The 21,323-nt window shown below is 39.2% G+C and overlaps 1 protein-coding gene across 1 annotated transcript; it reads right to left on the bottom strand.

Moving 5' to 3' along the window:
• Nucleotides 1-462: 462 nt before the first annotated feature.
• On the bottom strand, nt 463-20,866 carry LOC121889293 (B-cell scaffold protein with ankyrin repeats-like). The gene is made up of 16 exons (XM_042401145.1): nt 20,782-20,866; nt 19,875-20,270; nt 18,712-18,854; nt 18,486-18,624; nt 18,241-18,383; nt 15,591-15,705; nt 14,515-14,714; nt 8,061-8,124; nt 7,606-7,809; nt 5,615-5,677; nt 4,416-4,600; nt 2,144-2,207; nt 1,920-1,949; nt 1,598-1,677; nt 1,430-1,473; nt 463-1,330 (listed from the first exon to the last, which is right to left on the bottom strand). The coding sequence occupies exons 1-15, from the start codon at nt 20,792-20,794 to the stop codon at nt 1,441-1,443; spliced, it is 1,872 nt and encodes a 623-aa protein (XP_042257079.1). The 5' UTR covers nt 20,795-20,866; the 3' UTR covers nt 463-1,330; nt 1,430-1,440.
• Between the last annotated feature and the right edge of the window lie 457 nt (nt 20,867-21,323).

Below are 21,323 nucleotides of genomic sequence, written 5' to 3'. Positions count from 1 at the left end.
GCATGATTGAACAGAAAAATGTGCCCGGCGTGTACCCAGCTGCTTTGTTGGCACACAGCTCAGCCTCTGCCTGGGTTTCAAGACTGAGCTTGGATTTAGCTATGCATTCACTGAATTCCCCATGCAGCTCTTATTCATTCATTCAGGCACAGGCTGGGCTGTACCAACAAACTGGTATCTGTGTGTGTTTGAGACAGAGTGTGTGTATTTGTGCCAAGTCCTGAATAGTTTTGTAAATCACAGCAAATTCAGAGTTTTGACAAGTATATACAATAAATGTTTATTATTCAGGAATTCGATGGATGTGATTTTTAAAGGCCTTTTTATTTTCTTTATCTACTGGATTATTGTAAAGCTGTTTTTCACACACACAGACGCCTGACTCTGCGGACATTTCTTTTCATCCTGGTGAGCTCTTGTAAAAGAAATGTAATTTCCATTTCATTTGAATTGTGCCTCATTTATAGATTCATTCTGACATGTCCTGACTGATGCAAACCAAGATTAAACACACGCTTCCTCTTTGCAAGCAGGCAAAGTAGGGAACGGCGCGAAGCAGCTCATTGATGTTCACACCTGCTGCATAAGTGTTTTTACTTCCCGTTTAAAGTCATAAACACGTATGGATACATTTTTTTTCCATAGATTGCCTCCAAGCCATCAGGAGGTCAGCAGGTGCTTCTGTGCTCACCAGATGTCTTTGGTTGCTTCAAACAGAGAGTGTATTGGGTATATCTAGAGATACAGCGCCCTCTAGAGGCAAAGGTGTTAATGGGCTTTTCAGGCCAAGACTTGCTGGGAAATTCCTTTTCTCTGGAATACCGACTCATGAAAACCTATCACAGCTTTTTGATTTACTGTAATTTTATGCTGTGTGAAAACTTCATTAACAATCGTTTACATTAATTGCAAAGATGGTCACATTGAGCTCAATCTAGCATAAGAACTAGTCTTTATTTTGGTTGTTTAATTTTCAAAATTAACAAAGTAGCTCTTGACATGGAAAGCTTTCATGAGAGACTTTTTTTATTTTGTTTTTTACAAATTTAAGATTAAAATCATACTGAACATTTAAACTCACTTTCAAAAGTAATATTACACATTATATCTAATCATATCTTTCCTTAAATCTGAATTTACTTCAGTAATATCTTAAGAGAGCTGAAGAGGCAGTGGATGATATATATAAAAAAATCAGTCATATCTTTTCTTACTTCTCTAAATTATACAAAACTAAGATAATATACAAATAAAAGCACAGATTTGTGTATTTAAACAATAAATGTGATGTGATTGGTGGAAGAACAGAGTCCTTGTTGAGTGGTGGAGCCTGCAAATATGGAAAAAGTGACTTAAGTCATGAGCTCGATTAAATATACTGTACAAATCAGTAAATAAAGTTGAAATCAGCAGAAAAGTCGATTCATACCAACCAATTGTTCATCGTTTCTCAGCTTTCCAGAAGAAATTCGACTGCAAAACATGTCAGTGGGGTATTTATCATTGGACTTAAACTTAACGTCTATTTCAACTCCAATAATACACAGTATCATGAAAATTTTACACATTCACACTCAGTTCTGCCAAGCTTACGTACATGATGTCCTTTAAGTGGTTTGCTGTAAAAATCAGACTCCACCGCTTGGCTTCCTCTTCGACTCTCACTCATTGTAGTATCTGGAGGGAAATTATCCAATATGCACAGATGAACAGAGAATTGTTCAGTAAAAGAAATAAAAAAGACTCCCATTTAGTGCAAGTGAAACTCACTAGATCAAAACACAGCACTGGGGATTTGATTAAACAACACTTCCCCAAGGATTAATTCCCCACCACTGCAACTGAGACTGGAGAAACTACACAGGCATGCAAATACAGGTTTTCTCTGCGCACACTGAGATAGGTTTTTAAAGACTCACTTGGCATGTGATGAACGATGTTGATTTTATCTAGAGGGGAGAGAAGAGTTGCTAAGCCATTTACAGTATACAGTTTAATACAGTCATTTGTAAGTCAGCTACTTGTTTCAGTGTAAGTTTAACTGTAATGCATATCAAGTCTTACATTTCTGGGGAAACTCTGGTGTTTCTCTGTGATGACAGCAAAGTTTAGCCTACATATTCAGGGATGGAGGAATATTTACCATAGACACTATCATCATCGTCTCTGTTGTTGATGATACTGGCTCTGAGCTGACTCAACTTCTCCTGTGGAGACAAAGATCAGTGCATTAATATTACACTGACATAAAGCAAAAAAAAAAATGTATTTACACATTATGAGATTTCCATTAATAATCTGTGTTATGTGTTTGCGGATTGAGAAAAGGAAAAGATTGAGGCTTTGCAGTTGGGTCATAAATCTATGGCGCCTTCATGGAGGTCCACTGGAAAACTGTCAGCAAATAATATCAAAATATGCAGCATTGACAGATGATGATGAATAAAGTTCCAGTTTTGTTATATCTTCCCTTTCACACACACAAAAAAAGCAACAACATTTGTTATTTTCTCTCCTGGCTGCCAAACAACTCCACAACAGACCAACATCTCTGATTAATGGGTCTCATCCAGTGGTGGAAAGTACATGTAACTAAGTGCATTTAGCCAAGTACTGCCCTTAAATACAATTCTGAGGTACTTTGCTTGAGTATTACTTTCTGCTTCCACTCCACTACATCTCAGAGGGAAATATTGTAATTTATACTTCACTACATTTATCTGTCAGCTATAGTTAATTTGCATTAAAACAAACATGTGATAAGCTTATAATATTTATTGTATTGTTAAAGATCAAATCAGTGTTTTTTCTCTTGTGACCCCGTACATAAAAGGAGTGTCAGATGGGGCCCCTTGTCACATATAAGAGGAGCTCTTAGCAGTTACAACAAAGAGGGATTTCCCTTCGAAACTTATCAGATGGTTTCATTTAAATAACTCATCCAAAGAGGTCAAATGATCCAATATTTCACCAAAAAAAATATCAATACAAATTTTTGTAGCAGAACTTTTTTTTTTCTTCTTTCCTACTCCATTATTTACTCCAAGCCCCTCAGATTTGTATTGTCACCCATTTTTCAGCATGAGTATGTTTATGTTTGATACTTAAAGTACATTTTGGTGATAATATCTCAGTACATTTAAATACAATTTGGAATGCAAGACTTTCACTTGCAATGGAGTAATTTAGATAGTTGTATTGATATGTTTAATGAAAGTATCTGAATACTTCCACTAGTCTCACTTTATATATGTGGTTATTGTGAACATAGTGTAATATCTATATTTTTAAAAAATTCAAATCAGACTGCTTCTTCATGGTAAACCTGTTGTATACACTGAGCAGTATAGGCCATTTTCACAGCAGACATTTTAACTCCTCATAGTAAGAAAAGCACAGGTGTTACTAATATCATTAACGATGGCTCTGTTCTACTCAAGTGTCCCAGTTAGTCATGATAGTGTGACAGTGAGCCAGCATGCAATATACCAGGACCCTCAAACTGAAGCAGCTAAATAAAAAAAGCCGTCATTAATTTGATTAATTACACCTGTGCTTGTCAAAATGTATTCTATGTGAAAGGCAGTTTATTTTTGTAACTTTTTCTGACATTTCCCGTACTGGTCTGTTGTAATATCTCCTCATTCAATCTCCTTCCAGCTCTTCCCTAATCACCTCATCATCACCTGCCTGCACACCTGTCTCCCATTTCTCCTAATCAGCACCTTAGTGTATATATAAACTTTAAGTTCAATTTTGCTTTTAACATTGATCAAGTAAACCTTCTTTTAACTTGCTGTATGTGTCGTCCTTTTTAGTCCTAACAACATTTATCAAACACTCTATGTCACTGCCTACGTTTTACAAATTAACCTCACATTAAACTGTTACAATTCATAACTTTTATTTTTCAAATATGTAAGCTTCTGTGACCTACTTTTGTTTTTTGTTTTGTGTTTTTTTTTCCCATTCAGAGACAAAAATGCGTCTGATCTGAAGTCAATCATAAGCCTCCATCAATCAATCAGTTACGATAGTAAAATCAACATTTGAGTCATTGGAAGGCAAAAGACACAGACAGACACGAGTTGACAAGTGACTGGTCAATTTTGACATCTGCTAATCCGCAATCACATTATCTCTTTTTGTAATGCTAAAGAAGTGTGTGTCACTCACATGATTTGCAGACAAGGTAAGACAAGTAATCACATCATTGTGAATTTGCAGTGAATAGCCCTTCACCTATCTCCCTCCAAACTGAAGAACCTTAAACTGTCACATTGTCCTCACACTGAAGAAAATGGCTCTTAGTTTTCTTCTTTCTATTGCAAACTGGCATAGCATGAGCAACAGATGGTTATAGTTTTTATTAGGGTCGGGTCTAGTGTGACTGTCAGATAGTATGATAGTGCTACCTGTTGGGTGGCATCCATGCCCTTCTGAACTCCCTGCCAGTCGCTAAAGCGCTCCAGGGCCTCGTCCACAGTGAGCGAGCCTGACTTCACTCTCTGCTGGAGCTCAATGAGCTGCTGAAGCCTGTCTATCTTGTTGGGCACAAAGGTGTCATAGGTAGAGGAGACGCTGTCTTCTCGCTGTCGTGCTGCAATGAACAACAACTTAATGAAAACATCTGCCGCTTCCAGCAAGCAGAACATTTGGCAAAAAAACCAACAGAAATACATTTTTACTGCCAGCCAGCACAAAATAATCATCACACATGTGGTGACAAGTTAACAAGCTGCAGTTCGTATGTAATATAATAAATTAAACTGTTCATTTCTGCTTTGAATAAGAAGGAAACAAGAAAAGACAGGGTATAAACTCAGTCCAGATGGCATTCACAGAGAGGATTGGCTGGTAATGTGATTTTACCCAGCACATCTGTAATGTCAGTGAGTCATGAAGATGGTAAGTAATTTTCTGGGTGACTGTGATGATCTATGGACCTGTCACTCAGTGTCACCAACACTACAGCAAAGCAGACAAATGGCTTTGTATCTCTGTGGGTGCTCAGTTCACTGCTTCTTGCTGTCTTTTGCAGTCCTTTATTTATCTTTTTAATCATCTTGGCACCAAACTGTGTTTAAATGTACTAGTTGATTATTTTATTGCTTTTTTTTACCATTTGTGTGCCCATTATTGCTGCAGTAACACATTTCCCTCCAGTGATCACTGCAGTTTTAATTATTGTAACAAAACACCAAATTATCTAAGTATGCCATAATTAATTAATAGCATCCAGCAGGTCATTTCAAATGGAAATCATGAAAGTGTGATCAGCAGAAATAATCAACACAGTAAAATTCCTGCTGTTCTAAGTAAAAAAAAAAGATGACTGCAAGTGTCTGAATGACAAAGACAAACTCCTTTTGTCCTGGTGGCTTATAAGACAAACACCATGCTATCACAATGGAACTGTTTTGGAAGCTTAAACTATATTAGAGACTAAAAGTCTGAATATCTCAGCCTCTGCTGCTTTGACCATTTTTGGTTATCTGTCTCTTGTTAATCCCCCAACTTCATAGTATTGCAATACTAAACCTCTGGATTAGTTAAGTGTGACATTAATTGATCAACCCTTTTCCCACTGAGTCTTGTATTACCTGACACTCACCTTGTTTAGTAGGAAGTGAATACAAATCAGCATCACCCTGTTGTGTCTTCTTCTTCTGGAACACTGTGAACACAGAGGAACTTACAGTCATTATTATGATAATATAGTATTCAATTTTATCTATTGTATATTCTGTTAAAGTTAGCCTCTAGCTACTTTTCTGCAAGCATATCATATTAAATCAATATTTTAACTCTGCTGCAAGCCAGAGCTGCTGCTGCAGATTTCTAAAAATGTTTTTCACACCTGCATTTTAACAATTCCTCCACAAGATGGTGCTATATGCTAAATCTATATGCTAAAATGCATTAAGCTCTGGGTGGACTTAGTGTGAAAAGCCAGTAGCAAAAAAAAAAAATCCTATTAATGTTTCAGAAAACACCAATATAATGGAATCTACAGTAAATATCTGTACAATAGGGGGCATCCAGTTCCAGAGCATTAATCTTGGTTCTTCTTAGAGAGAGACACACATATTCAGTTCTGGATTGAATTACACATCCTGAATGATGCTTTTGGTTTGGTAGTAAGCGCTCAGAATGAAAGGCTACACTGTTTTGCTGTCAGAGGCGGTGGCGCTGCGGCTGTGTGACCAACACTGGATTAAAATTCAACATCCACACCCTGAAAAATAATCCCACCTCTGCCTACTCCTTCCATGACAGCATCTCTCTTTCCCACTTCATGTTCAAACACAGCCGCTCTCTCCTGCCTTCTTCATAAATACACTTCATGGCTCAATTCAGAATGATACTGTGGAGTGGAGTGCTGCTGTGGAGCTGTCACGTGACTGTAGATATTACTTTCCCTTGCCGTAGAGTGCATGCAATGCTCTCTCTGTATGTATTGTAGTTTACATGCCCAGTAATTCCTCCCTACAGGACAGAATTTCATTCACATCTCAGCATTTCAGTCTCATTGAGCTCGAGACGTTGCTGCTAACAAAAGAAAAACTCCTCATTATTTCCACTTGTGCAGTGTTCTCCAATAACTGGCTCCTCGCCTAATCCTCCACCAAGCCTCATCTCTCCTCTCACATCTCTCACTGCAGCAGCGGGAATGAGGAGCAAAATGTGATCCTTGTGTGGTTTGAAGCTCCACTGTCTCAATAGATGGAAACCTCAAAATCCCTCTCCTTTCTCTCGTGCGCTCTGGGGACAAGGACGATGGAAAACATGTGTAATGACTTATTCTGGCTGACTTGGCCTTGGTCTGGCCAAGATTGGTTGCAGATGGCAGCCCAGTAGTTCCCTCTCTGTTACTGAGGAGATGGTCGGGATGCAGAGAGTAGAGTGGATTGGGTGAGTTCACTGGTGCACTCAATTTCTTTTTTGCTTTGTAAGTCCCACTGGGCAGCAAGTTGGCTCACTTGGATATAAGCAAGCTCAATAAAAAAGCTGCATAATGGAGAGGGGGTGCCTGTTGCACAATCACATTCATTTTTGTGTGTTTTGAATGCATAGGAAATGGTTAGCGAGGATCGAGTATAATATTGTCTGTGGAAATAACAAATTAATTGTGGATGCATGTGTGCGTGTTTGCATTAGCGAACTGAGAAGGAGAAGTCTCGGCCATTTTAATGATTCATAAGCCTTAATAATACCAGTCACTTTTGGAGGTTTCATCTTCATGAAATATTCACGCCTCTGAAATTGAACAGTTAGGAACTGTGGGCTCTTGATGCAGGCAAATGGGTCTTTCTCCTTCTCGCTTTTGTTTGTTTTGTAATGGGGGAATGACCATGTTTTTGTGGTTTATGGGATGAAAACAAACTGCTTCACAAAAAAAAAAAAAAAAAGCCTCTCTGCTCTGTTCAGCAGCACTCCACTGACAATGGCAATGCACATTCCAGGCACTTCCTCCCTCCCACATGATATCCCAAACTCCCTTTCGCATACTGTGCATAACTCTGCTGTTTTTACACCAAATCAGCTCTGTCATATCTGTGATTTCAAAGAAAAAGTTGGCAAAGGATGCCACACAAAAGTTACCTTGGGCGATGTAAGGGGTTCGATCCTCCTTTGTTTGGCTGGTCTTAGGCCGAGGTGTGGGTGCTGGTGGGCGATTGGCAATAACAACTGCTTTTTTGGAGGTCAGGATGGTGTCATATTCATCATTTACCCCCAGCGGCGCATAGGGATCCTCTTCCTCCTCCCCGTCTTGCTCCTTCTGTGCGTCTGAGGTGGAAGGATTCCCTAATGCAGAAAGTGTTTACTGCAGCGTTGCTTGAGTGCCACGATAAAAGTTCTGCATGCTGTTTTCTCTACTGTCATTTCACAGCTAATCGGAAGCAACGCTACATGGTGTTCCCATCAGCAAGAGGAAAATATTCAGTGGTCGGAAATGAACAGCAACCAACCCAGCATAATGATATGCTGGGGAAAAAACAATTCCATTACCGGCTTCCCTTTGTCCTCCTTCCACTTCCCATCAGTCCCTCACTCACCTGCGGTGCACATCATTTCGTATACACTGGCATCACCATTGTCCTCATCTGAGTTGAACATATTCTGCAACAACAGAGCATGAAGAGATGCTATTTATGCAGCATCAAAATCACAAAGAAGCTGCTCAATAGATGCAATTCAGAATTCAAGGAAAGCAATGTTTAATCTGTTATGGTGAGGCTTCGCTATCAAAGAGTGGATTTCTGTGTGTCAGTATTCATGCATCTCAGATCTTGGTTTTGGTAAGACTGTGAATCTCTCCTTGGCTGTCATCTTATTTTCTCACCTGTGTCCTACTTCCAAGGCATAAAAATGGAAGCTAAGATGACTATCCACTAATCACTTTCTAAACTCTGTCACTTTACAGGCTGATATCTGCCTTCATGCCCTGTGCTTTAATATTCAGTGTTTTCACGTCAGATGTGGCAAACGTCCAGATTATTAATTGAGGTTTCTCACTGCATCTGTTAGGACATCACCTGTGGAAAAGCAATTTTAGGGCTATAACAGGAATTAAAGAGGTGTGCACCCTGCCTACTGGCTAAAAGAAAGCAGCTTTCTATCTGACAGCAGAGCTGCGGAGTCGGCCTATTTGCTAATAGCATGCTGAGGGACAGACAGGGGTATGATCAGGGTAATTATGAAATCAGACAATCTTCCCCTTCCAGTCCAAACATATCATTTAGTGAGCAATTCAAGACCCTTGGCTTGATATTTTTGACTGCGTCAGTAATTAGACTGAGATACAGATATTGATTTACTGCCATTTTCAACTTTTGATAGAAATGTGAAGAACTGAAAAGTTACATCATTCATTTTAAGAGTGTTTAATTTGACAGAGAAAAAAACTAAAGGAACAGCAAAAAAATACTGTTTGACAGTGTTAAGACTTTCTCAAATCTGCATGGACTTCTGTGTATTTTAAATCAAATAAACTGTGTTTTAGTGTGTGTGAAAACAGCTGTTGTGCTCTATTGTAGGTTTGGCATCCAAACAGATTATGGCAACAAATGACGTTATCATAATACACATGATAATGCCTGAGGATTACATTTGAATCCTTTGTCAATCTAAGAAGATATATTCTGTATTCAATAACAAAAATCCCAGTCAATAATATAAATCTTCACAGAATATACGAGATACAGCTCACTTTGATCAAGATATCCTTGATATAACCCACCACTTTCTGTGTGCAGTTTCCAAGCAACACAGCCACTCATGACTCAATTACAATATTACACTGTTCCTAGTACTGCAAATTACTTATAGTCTGCCTTGAATTCATTACTTAACAGTAGAGGTTGATAACTGGCCCAACAGGATGGGTTAATTACCACTGCAGCTTGAACATTGAATTATAATAGTAAGATGCAGTGCTTAAGCACAGTGTGGTATTTTCAGAGGTAATTTCTGGATAGGGGAGAGATATTTATTTACTAACCGCGAACGCTAAATCATTTTACAGATGTCTGAAACTGCAGGAACCCCAGGCATTCCAGAGAAATTCAGTTTCACCGCCGCAATCCAAGCAGCAGTGCTTCAGACAAAACAGCAGGCATGATTTTGTTAGAGGGAGGACACATCTCAATTGAATTTAGCATATGATAAGGAGTGTAAATCTGTTTTCAGCTGCTGAAGTGGTCAGTTCACCAGCCGGCTAGTCTTGGTTCTCACTACCAGCATACTTGCTGTCTTTTGACATAGTAGCTCCAGGATAAGGCTGTTTGATGCATGGCAGATTGCAGTGTAACACTGAACCCATAACTTCAGTGCCATGCAGACAAAATCTGTCAAACTTATCTTTTGGCAGGGGAAAATAAGAAGTTGTTAGCTCAGCAGGCAAAGGAACATTTCACACTTCTGTAAAACTATATTTATTCAGTGTTGTCTTCATAGAGTTCTTTCAAAATGAAACAAAACATGTATTACAGTCAGCTATTTTGATGAGATCAAGAGTCTACGGCCATGCTAGCAGCTCTGTGAGGCTATACTACACAGATACAGCAGTGCTTTGAGCTAGAATCTGAAGTCTGCATGCTAACATGCTCTTGATGTCAATGCTAACATGCTGCTGTTTAGCAGGTATAATGTTTACCATGTTGCTTATCTAAGTTCAGCATGCTAACATTTGCTAATTAGCACTAATGCCATTAGTTTTGCAGGTGTTTAGTCATAAACTAAAGTATTGGTCACATTAAAATTTTGAACTGCTCGTGGCACTTGAAGTAAAGTCACAGAATCACCAAAATCAGTAGGTTTCATAATCTAGGGACTGTGAATGTCTATCCAAAATTTAATGGAAATTCATCCAACAGCAGTTGAGATATTTCAGTCTTGTCCAAATAACAGTGGTTGGTTAAATGTAAAATTTTTTCAGCAATCCTGCATTACACATATAACCTGAGGGATACAAATCATTTGTTTTTCAGCCTGAAGACAACCGAAACATTCAAATCTCTGGAACATATATGCAAAACAAGTCAGTGGGACCAAAAAATCCCTGGATTAGAGTGTAGGTGTCACCTAATTTGGCTTTCCTGCATTTGGATAGGAATACAATGTACACCAACACAGCACGCAACACAAATAGCTCTTTGTAGTGTTTGGAGGGCCTTACAGTTGCAAGCTAATTTGTATTTACCGAGCTCTGTTCTACATCTGAGAGTACACAGTGAAATCTTGGTAGGAGTGCAGAGTCCATTTAATTGCCAGGTGAAACTCAGCCAAATTTGTGACCCAGAATTAACAAATAAGGACAATGTGTGTTTGTATCGGTAATTACCACGAGCGAGCACAATATTGCAGTCTGAAGACATAAACATCGTAGAACAGTGGAACATTTTCTATGTTTGTATTCTAGTTATGCTCTCCTTGAATAATTTAGCTTTCCCCTCTGGAGCAGTTCACAGCTAATTAACAAAGAAGTGTGGTGCCAGGGCAGACTAGTGGATCTGACGCATGCCCTGTGAGTGATTCAGCTTGTGTATGAAGCAGGGGACCTATCCATCTTGGATTTATTGACAGAGCGCTGCTACACTGACGCCCAAATCACTGATGCATCATGGGTTGATTAATTGGAGGAGAGGGAAACACTGCCGATGAGTTAATGAAACCGCTGTGCAAAAAAAGGAGCAAGAGCAAAACCCCACCCCGCAGTGATGCCGCCTATACACACTAACTATAATACGCCACACAAACACAATATGTGTTGTTTTTACTGTAGCTGTCAGCTTGAGTTTTAATTACCTTCCAAGAAAACCACAAAGAATTGTCAGTTGCTTGTGCATGTCAAATCTGTCTGGTATGTTAAATCTATAGGCTTGTTGAAGTCCCTGTGGGGAGACCTCTGTTTGACTCCGCTGCTCCCCAGTCAGCTCCGTTGACTCACTGCAGGCTCACAGCGAGCACTTTGACTCACCAGAGCAATCTGAACAAACCTTGCTCCATCTGCAGTCACTCTCAATTAGCAGTGTTGCTAAGGGGGGTAAATACATTTGCAACAGCTGTTGGAGTGTCTAAATTTCCCTTGAGGGGGAATTCTCCATAGGTTGATCTGAGGCGTCAGAGAAAGTTAAAAGTTGTTAGTATTATAAGGGAAGACGAGAGATAAAAGACGTGATTTTCATGTGAATGGATGAGCGTCATGCTGCTGTCTGTTACAAATTGATGTAACACATTAGGAATTCAACAGCTGATAAAAGCTTTAAAGGATCAGTTCACCCAAATTACATTTTCTCACTTAGCCTGTATGGGGTACTCACACCATTGAAAAATGATATTCAAGAAATTCAACAGCAGCATCTCTTTCCAGAATCACTATCCAGAGGTGGAAAGTAACTAAGAACATTTACTCAATAGCAATTTTGAGGTACTTGTATTTTATTTGAGCATTTCCATTTTATGCTACTTTATACTTCTGCCTCTCTACATTTATATGACGACAATACTCTAGTTTTTAGTTACTCTGCAGAATAAGAATCTATATCCAAAACATATGATCAATTTACAAAATATGATGCATTGCTACTTGACAGTATATAAAGTAGTTGAAATGTACACCGCCTTGACCTTCTACAACACTTAAATGCTGCTTATGTAAAGCATCAGTGATGACAATCTAATAATATCATGCATGTATAATAATATAACACTTTGAAAGGACCATTCTGCATAGTGAGAACTTCTATTTTCACACTGAAGTACATTTTGCTGTATGAACTTTTGTGCTTTTAGTTACTGTAAGTAACACTTTGAATGCACAACATTTACTTGTAATTGAGTATGGAAGAAAAAAGCTATAAACACAACACTGACATTTTATCACTTTTAAGTTGAATTTGCTACTGTAGCAAACTGTTGCTTACAGACAAACAGTAGCATTAGTATTTGAGTTGTGTTTCTGTCCACCTGATGAATACAAATCCAATATTCACTCTCCTTTTAGCTCTGTATTGTTCGACAATAACTCCTGAGGGAAAATCTCTGGGCTTCGTAGCTGGTAAATGCTCCACTATGTTCAGCTAGTTGCTGACTTTGTCTGTCTGACGTTTGCTGCTGGGCATGTAGCATACAGTTGGGTTTTTGGGCTATTTTCTCTGAAAACAGCTGTCTGAAGTGAGACTGAACCAAAATAGTAAAGTCAACTGGAAAACCAAAACAGCGAGCTGAAAGATGCAGAAACGCTCTGCTGAGTTGCACGGAACTGCACAGTTGTGTAATAATTCTCTGTGTGTTGGTCACTACAAGCAACCCTTTTTCTCTTACACATAATTGTTTGACCTTGTGTTAATACAAAAATATCTATTGTAGCATCTTCAAGTATAGATCTAAATGCTTCCTCCACCACCGTCAGTGTCACCTTGAAAAACACTTACTGTCAATACAGGGCTTATTTCTTAGAAAGAAAGTAGTCAACCAGAAAGAACTGAGACTATTTGCATGGCTTGATGTACCACAGTCAGTAAGTAAGTTTTTGTTGTTGTTGTTCTGTAATGTGCATTAACCAACCAAATTTTACAATTTCCATCAGTACATAAAGTAGTTCATATCATACTTGAGATACACAGAGTAAGATGCGAGGTGACATAAGCAACAACCCCTAGGCCTAAACAGCAGAACAACACAACCACCGCTGTCATGTACAAGAGATGAAACACTCTTCAAAAACTAAATATCTTTTGAAACACTGGTGAGGAACAGTGACAGCAGAAACGTTTCTAAACACTTACACAGTGTCATCTATGCCTAACTTGACTTTTTTGCATAATCCGAGTCAATCACAAATGCATACAAGAAGGATCTAAAATACTATAAGTATCTCTTTTTTTAATTAACAGGAATTGTGCTCAAGTGAAAATGTTTCATGCAATGTGTGAATCTGTAATATTAGATAATATTTTTCCATTAAATATTTGCAGGATGCACCAGAAAGGACGTGGTGTTTTCCAACCTGCCATTTTGGCTGTACCACGTCTTGTCTTTTTTTAATGATAATGTCCTCACTGCCTAATGAAATTAGCATTGGAAAGAACATTATGATGCTAGTACCGTCCAGCTTTATCAAATAAAGGGATGTGCATGCATACGAAGGATCTATTACATTTGGATTGCCACTCATTAGCGAGTGAGTGGCAAGGCTCTTGTGTTACTGTACCTTCGCTGCGAAATTGGAGGTTGAACAGGAAGAGCCTCTCCATATTAACATGAGAAAATGGCACCCATTATGCAAGAAAATCTCAACATCAGTGGCTGCATTAATTGTCTGAATGTATGCAGACGACCTGCGCTCAGAGCCATTGTGCATGCATGAACAAACACAGCCTTTCTAGTCTCTGTGGGAGTGTTCCATTAGGAACCTCGCGGGCCAAACTCATTCAGGATGAGAGGAAGTGGGTTACCATCTATCCACTCTCTGTGCCACGAGCTGGATGTAAAGACACTGGTCTGGAGAGAATGAGGTTGCCCCTGACACACAGGTCACTCTCTCTGCTTTCCACCTTTCTATTCTCTCCATTCTGTTCATTATTGATAAAGGACTACTCAATCCACACAACATTGGCCTTAGTAAAAGCATTCTTGAGTGCAGCACTGCATCTCTTGGCTGTGAGATCTCAAGTGCGAAGGTGTATTGTGTTGTTTTCCTCAGCTGTCAGGAAGGAAACTGAATTCCATTTAGTTGACATTACACTCTGCCAGCTCTTGATGGACTAATAATGTCTTCGGGTAGTTTTAATTAGCTCACAAATCACCGGACATGAAAAGCTGTCATCAGATATTGGCATTTTGAAAAATGTCTTCATTGTATGGAGTGTCAATAAAGCTAAAGCAATATATTCTAAAGGTGAATTACAACTGGAGCAAGGTGAAAATCAACTACAAGATATGAACGGCTTCAAAACAGATACTGTAGCTAGGGTGAGAGCTGCAAATAGATAATGAGGAAGTAGTTACCAGTGTTTCCTTCAGTAAGACATGGAGCTCTGTATGGCCGTGACTCTTGGCAATCTCGGTGGGAGTCTGTCCGTGGCGATTGGCTGTGTGCAGCGCTCGCTCAGCACCTGGACACTGCAGGAGCAGGCTGGAGACACTTTTGAATCCATACTGGGCAGCAAAGTGGAGGAGTGATGGTATATCTGCATGGTGGAGCTCTGCTGTGGATATTTGCCAGTTTTGATTAGGCGGGAAAAGGGATATTTCAAAATTGACAGCACTAACAATTCCATTTGAACCTGAATGGTCGGCTGCTTATTTGTACACATAATATTCTTAGATTACACCAATTATATTACTTCCTCTCGCAGGTGACATCCTGAAGTTGACCGGATGCAATGTGGGCAATATAACACATCCAGGAGAGTCGAAGAAAGGCAGCTCAGAGGCACATATTGACCTGTTTGTCATGGAAACACTTCCCTGTGACCTTTTTAGCAGAGTTAAGGATCAATCTCAGTAGCTGATGAAGCCATCAATCTGCCACATAATGAGCCAAGAAATAATGGAAGGTTTTTTTCATGGTGGATAATATGCATCTTGCTACAGGAACGCATTCCAACTGTGAGCTGTATGTATAATCCACATCATTGCATAAACACATGCTCAGAGGGAGAGAGTGAATAAAATGGATATTCTGTTATAGTGAGGCATTAGCATAAATACTGCTGATGTCTTATATTTAAAACAAGGCGTGTCTGCATCATTTACATTAATGTTCACCTGTTACAACATGTGATATTTATAGCAATGTTTTTCAGATAATTAGGGACTGTACTGTTATTCCTTGTGTCCATTTATACTGCAATGCAACATTTATAGATTTCCTGTCCAGTACAAGTGATTTGAGATTAAAACCACAGTCAGCAAATAGTTTTAGATGGTATCTTTGCTTATACACTGGCAAAAGTCCAAATAAAATTTAATTAAAGTTGCACCAGATTTGGGTTTTCCCTTATGGTTTACAGAAAGATTACTCAGCAGATGCTTTTCAATGTAAAGTTCAGAGTAAGCACTCCTGCAGTATAACGCTGTACCTCTTTCAGGTGTGTTTTCACACTGGAGTCCCCGAAAGCCTCCAGTGGGCATTCCCTCCAACAGCATGGAGGACAACTTCTGATCCAACCTGTCCACAGAGGACACCTGAAACGCCTGCAATCCAGACACAGAAGCAAACCTAATTTGAGATAATTTGTCGAGGCGTGGCTGCAAAAGAGAAATTAGAAACCTTTTTTTTAGCACCAACACAAGCAAATTACTAACTAAACTTTGAATTTGATGAACAAAAACAGTGGGAGTGTTTGGATTATAAAGTGAAGTATATAGAAGCACAATAAAGAGGCCAATTTGAGTTTAAGTTGAGGAGGCGTGTGTATGTGTATGATGGGCAATTGTTACCAGTGCCACACAAAAGAGTCTTGCCAGTCCAGAGTTTCAGTTTGAAACTCTCTTGGCAAATTCCTCTTTTGGCATTGCTCAGGTTTGCCTCCTCAGCAAAAGAGAACTAATTAAATCAAGTGTTCATGTCTGAAAGAAGGCTGAAACCTGCCGTCTCTTTATTTCCACAGAGGAGACGGTAAATAGTGGCACACATAAACATCAGCAGAAATATGTTGATTCAATTTATCTTCTGTTTTTCCACATCTTTCTAATGGCTTGAAGTGGATCGATTATAAGCAGAGTTTTGGAGCGGCAATTGGCTAATTTCTATAACTGAGTTACATAACGATGAGTCACTAAGTAACATAACACATTCAAAGTGCCTCAGAAGAGTTACTTTTATTGAGGAGAGAGAGAGAACAGCACAGCATTCAAATGGATTTCCTACATTACTAAATCAATGATTGACTAGAGTTATTTGAATATATTTGCAAGTGTTGAGAGCTCAAAGTTCGAAATATACTTACTGTCCATTCTCTATAAATAAATTCATAATGTGATGTACTGCTCTGTTTTTATTCTCCATCGAATGAACAAAGTTAAGAAACATTAATCAACATCTTTGTAGCTTTGTTGTCTTTGAAAGGTGTATAACCCTAATGATGTCATCAGGGTTATTTTTGCAATTGAAACTAAAAAATTTCAACAGAAAACCTGCATTACAAACTCAAGTTTTAGGTTTTGAAAGACATGGATGCATTTAGAAAGAAGGTGGGGTTTCATTAAAGATGCTATTGAGTTACATTATGGGAAATGTAGCATCATGTGTTTTTGGAGCTTGACCAATAAGTCCTCCAAATTAAATGACCAAATAAGTGGTTTGACCATGTGTACTCAACACAAAAGAGCATTTTCATCTGGCCCCCTTATCACCAGTAACTGACAGGGCAACATAATTTGGAGGGAATGTGATAACGCTGTGGTTACGGTCTGATTAGGTTTGGGTTAGGTAACCGCTTGGTTAGGTTTAGGGAAAGATTATTCTAGGAATTAAATGTAATGATATGTCATCTCCTGCTGCTTCAATTTCCCCCAACTTTATGGAAGAAAGACAAAGATTTCATACAAAATAGTATAATAAAACCCCATTATTAAAGTGGTACTCCAGTGTTTCGTATTGGACTTTCATAAAATTGTGAGACTGTCAAGAAGCAGGAAAAAACAAAGCAACAGGGTCAAACTCCAAACACCTATGATCCTACATTTATCATAATGCAATCATTAGCACCTTTTTAGTAAATATCTATGTCATTCAAACTCCATGTGCCCAGTTTTAGAGGCAAGATTTGACAAATAGTAGCACTCCCTGTGATTATCAACTGAACTTTATGCATATATGGATTTCCCCTTCAATTCATTAAAGGGGACCTATTATGCTTATTTCCAGCTCTATATTATATGATTCATAGTTCAAACAATTATTTACTACTTATTCATCTTATATTGGCCCTTTATGCAGCCCCTCAGTTCAGCGTCTGTCTCTAACAGGCAGTCTTAGCTCCTGTCTCTTTAAGGCCCCCCTCCCGATGAGCCCACTCTGTTCTGGTTGGCAAGCTTTCCTGAAGCCTGCCGAAGGGCAGCACGTATCAGAGTCATGTTAAGTTACTGAGAGTCAGAGCTTAAGCAGAAACTTAAGGCTTCTGAGCTTAAGTTACAGAGCTTTGTTAACGGCACTAAAAAACGGGCAACACAACAAGATATGGAGATATTTGGAGCGGATCGGTTAGAAATAATGCAGGAAGGAATAGTACAAGAAGAAACAGCCACAGTGATGATGGTGTTTGATGAAGAGCCGCAGATGACCAGCACACCTCCAACAGGTAAACTACTTATTTTATTTTGCTGTGCTGTGTAATGGAGTCATGGCTGAGCGTGACTACTACAATGTAAAAATGCCATCATTTTAGAAAAGCGGAGCAGTGCACTTGTGCACTGTGCGTGGAGCAGATGACCATATAAAGAAATCCATCATGAGTTGAAGTCAGCTCAGGCTGAAAGTAGAAAAAACTGTTGGAAACCGAGCATTCAGAGCAGTCTGAAGCCAATGCTTTTTGCTCACAGGGATTACTTCTACATATGTTTACCTCATTATTTGACATTTGGCCACGTTTAATGAACATCTGACATTATAACATTATATAAAGGACTGAAAATAAGGAAAAGCATACTAGGTCCCCTTGAGATACAGATGAGATACAACTAAAATGTGGATATTTTGTGAAAGAAACACACATTTAATGGCTCTACCTGACACATGAAGTCTACAGGGTCTGCCACCCTCGACAGAAGGCACGTGATTTCCTCCATGTTGCTGTAGTACTGCAACTGTGCCTTGCCCAGAGGCACTCCATCATTATACACAGTCATGCTTACATTCCCAGCTGGAAAATCTACAACAGAAAAGATACAGAAACTGTGTGGACAGGGCCAACTTCGATTTCATTTTATAATTTTTTTTCTTAAATCATTCAACATTTATTATTTTTGCTCACCTGGTGCATTGACACAGAGGATCTGGTCATTCCAGCGGACAGGCTTCACTCTTAACATCTGATTCTCACCAGCGAACTCAACCTCAGACTCGTTGCCAGTCGTATAATTTTTCAAAAGAATGAAAACCTCCTCAGATCTCTGCCAAAAAGACAGTAGAGTAAACAGGATGCTTTATGAAAAAAAAAAAAGAAATGACTTATTACTGAAAAGATGAGTGTGTCCCACCCCACAGGGAACTCTGGAAGGAACAACCACAATGCTGGATCTGACACCCTGGGCTCCAGTTGACTGCATTTGTTCCGGCTTTTGCTCTGATCCTGATGATTTACGTGTCAAGGGATTGACATTTGCTGCTGCGGCTGAAGCACCTATAAAAGATGGGACATTGAACTACATACTGAATTATGCACAGGAAACAACTATTGGATGCATCGCCATAAAATTTTGTATAGACATGCGTGGTCGGTCTCCAGAGGATGAAGACTACTGACTTTGTTGATTCAAATAGAAATAGAAATGTATTAGACTTCACCTAGGCTGTACACTAAAACTCCACGTCCAACACCTACATGTTTGCTGTGTCGCATTTACTAGCAACTAACAAACAGCACTGTCCTGTATGAAAATGAAAGGTACTTCTGGGTTAAAATATAACTGTTCGTGGGATCCTGGCCTGAACCACTTCACTGTATCAGTGCAATGAAGTGATGCAGAGTGCACTTGAATTTGCATGGCTTGCGATGAGTAATCAGTGGCGGCCAAAGAGGAAAGACTGGCTATTTGCATCAGATGTTCCTCCTGCACACACACCTGTATAAATACAAGCCCCCTCCTCCGCATTATGATTTTATACAAATAGTGCAATTAGGAAAAACAGGGAAGGCGGCAGAGGATAATTGGCAGTGCAGATGAGGACATGCTTGATATTCGCACAGTTTCACCGGAGATGTCTCTGCAGCTGTTGCTAAAAAAATATAGAATGTCAATCTTTAGCACACATAATTCTCAGGGAAAAAAACAAAATCAGTAAACAGGTTTCCAAGCTGCTGCTCAGGCATTCTCACAAATAATGAGCATTCTTTTGCTCTCGCATTTACTCTATGGCAGGGGAACAGCAGGGCCAAATTTCTCCTGAGAGACATGTTGAAGAGAATGATTGTGTTCTGGGTTTGCAAGACTGGGATGCACACTGTGACTAAATTGTCTGTTTTATTCTCATGTTTTGTTCATGGTGTTAAATAGAGACTGATACATTACTTTGTAAAAAAAAAAACAGATATTGGCCAGTCACTGTCATCCAACTCCAATTATAAAATGTAATCAACAGGTAGTCTTTAGGGGTCCCCAGAAAAGTCAAATTAAAAAACATTTCTGAGCCGGTGCCATACCTTTTCTCACTATATCAGTGACAGTAGACAGGTATTCATGAGCATCTTGTTCACTGGAGATCTGCAGACACTCGTCGTCGTTCAGAGGCACCAGTTCCAGCAGCGGGGTCAGACTTTCCACCCCACACAGCAGCACCACCACATGAGCTGCAGGACTCAACACGCGGGCCAGGAAGAAGCGTTGCATCTGGCATAGACCCTCCAGCATGCCTTTGGAAAGGATCAGGAGTTTGCAGGCATACCCGGCCAGCCTCAGGAAGTCGTCCCGCCTGCTGGATACTGTAGCGATGTCATAGCAGCAGATCCCATCCTTTGAGATGGGTCCAGTGAAGACTGACTGTAGGTAGGTTGCCCACTGCTCTGCCTCCGTCTCATAAATGATTAACAGCTCCTCAGCTACAAAAAGAAAAACATACTCTGCTCAAAAATGCCCAGAAAGTCAACAATACATTTCTGTAATTTCACTATTCAGTATTTTTTAGGAAAACAACATATTTCCCTTGTCATTATTAATCTACCTAAACATAGTTGGGCTGCATAACATATAATTATAGCAAAAGAGTTTCCAGACTTTTGCAACTGGTCCACAAAGTGAAAAAATGATTCTGCTGTTACTGTCAGTGTAGCATATAAAGTTGTAACTTTTTGTGTTTTTTTTGTAAAGGGTGCAGTGAAATGCCTTGAAATATACAAAAACAGGCAAAACATATGAATTTGACACATGAAAAGTGTGCCAACCAAGTGATACAGCTACAAGTTACCCTGTTTTTAAAATCTCAAACTCCAGAGTGTCACTGCGAGCAGTGCAACAACCACAAATGAACAAGACTCATATCTGAAAGCACTTCCAAAGAAAAATCTATGTAATAATGAAAGAATGAATAAATAATGCAAAGGGACGGCTTACCTGTATGGCTCATGGCGACAGTGCTGTTTGTCTGCAGGTCTTGCTTCACAGTGACATGGAAAACAGCGCTGCTATTGTCAGGAGGAGCCCAGATAAGAGGGAGTTTCCTGCTACACCAAAGTGCACAAAGAAATGTGACCTTTTTTTTTTTTTTTAAAACAGTGAATATAAAGCATGTATCTGCTCTTGCTGACAGGGGAAAGAGCTTGGATATGGGGTTTTGCCTTTTAAAAAAAAACAACTTTCTTTCAGTGCTTGTCTAATGACAACAATTGTGTATAGTGTATCAGTTAAATTTAATGTACATCATGCAATTTTAATGTCATGGAATATTCCAAAAACTCTCTTTGTGGTTTGGACAACGAAAGTATGTCATCCAAGTTTAGTTTCTCTGTCAACATGATACCAAGTGACACTTCTATACCAAACCTGATACGCAGAGTTATAAATCCATAGTCATAAATTTTGAAGTTGAAGTTATAAAAAGCCAGTGTCTATTGCCTCTATATGCTTATTCTCTGAATAGGGAGGGATAGTAAGAC

Source organism: Thunnus maccoyii, chromosome 22 (assembly GCF_910596095.1).
Source record: "Thunnus maccoyii chromosome 22, fThuMac1.1, whole genome shotgun sequence".
NCBI classification, from domain to species: domain Eukaryota; kingdom Metazoa; phylum Chordata; class Actinopteri; order Scombriformes; family Scombridae; genus Thunnus; species Thunnus maccoyii.
This window is presented reverse-complemented; position numbering and strand designations above follow the sequence as displayed.

Bases quoted from the DNA above. Each gene is read 5' to 3' on its own strand.
- LOC121889293 (XM_042401145.1), bottom strand. The intron at 15,706-18,240 runs GTAGAGCCATTA...TCTGGATTGCAG, and splicing joins CTGTAGACTTCATGTGTCAG to GCGTTTCAGGTGTCCTCTGT. The intron at 1,474-1,597 runs GTACGTAAGCTT...CATGTTTTGCAG, and splicing joins AACCACTTAAAGGACATCAT to TCGAATTTCTTCTGGAAAGC.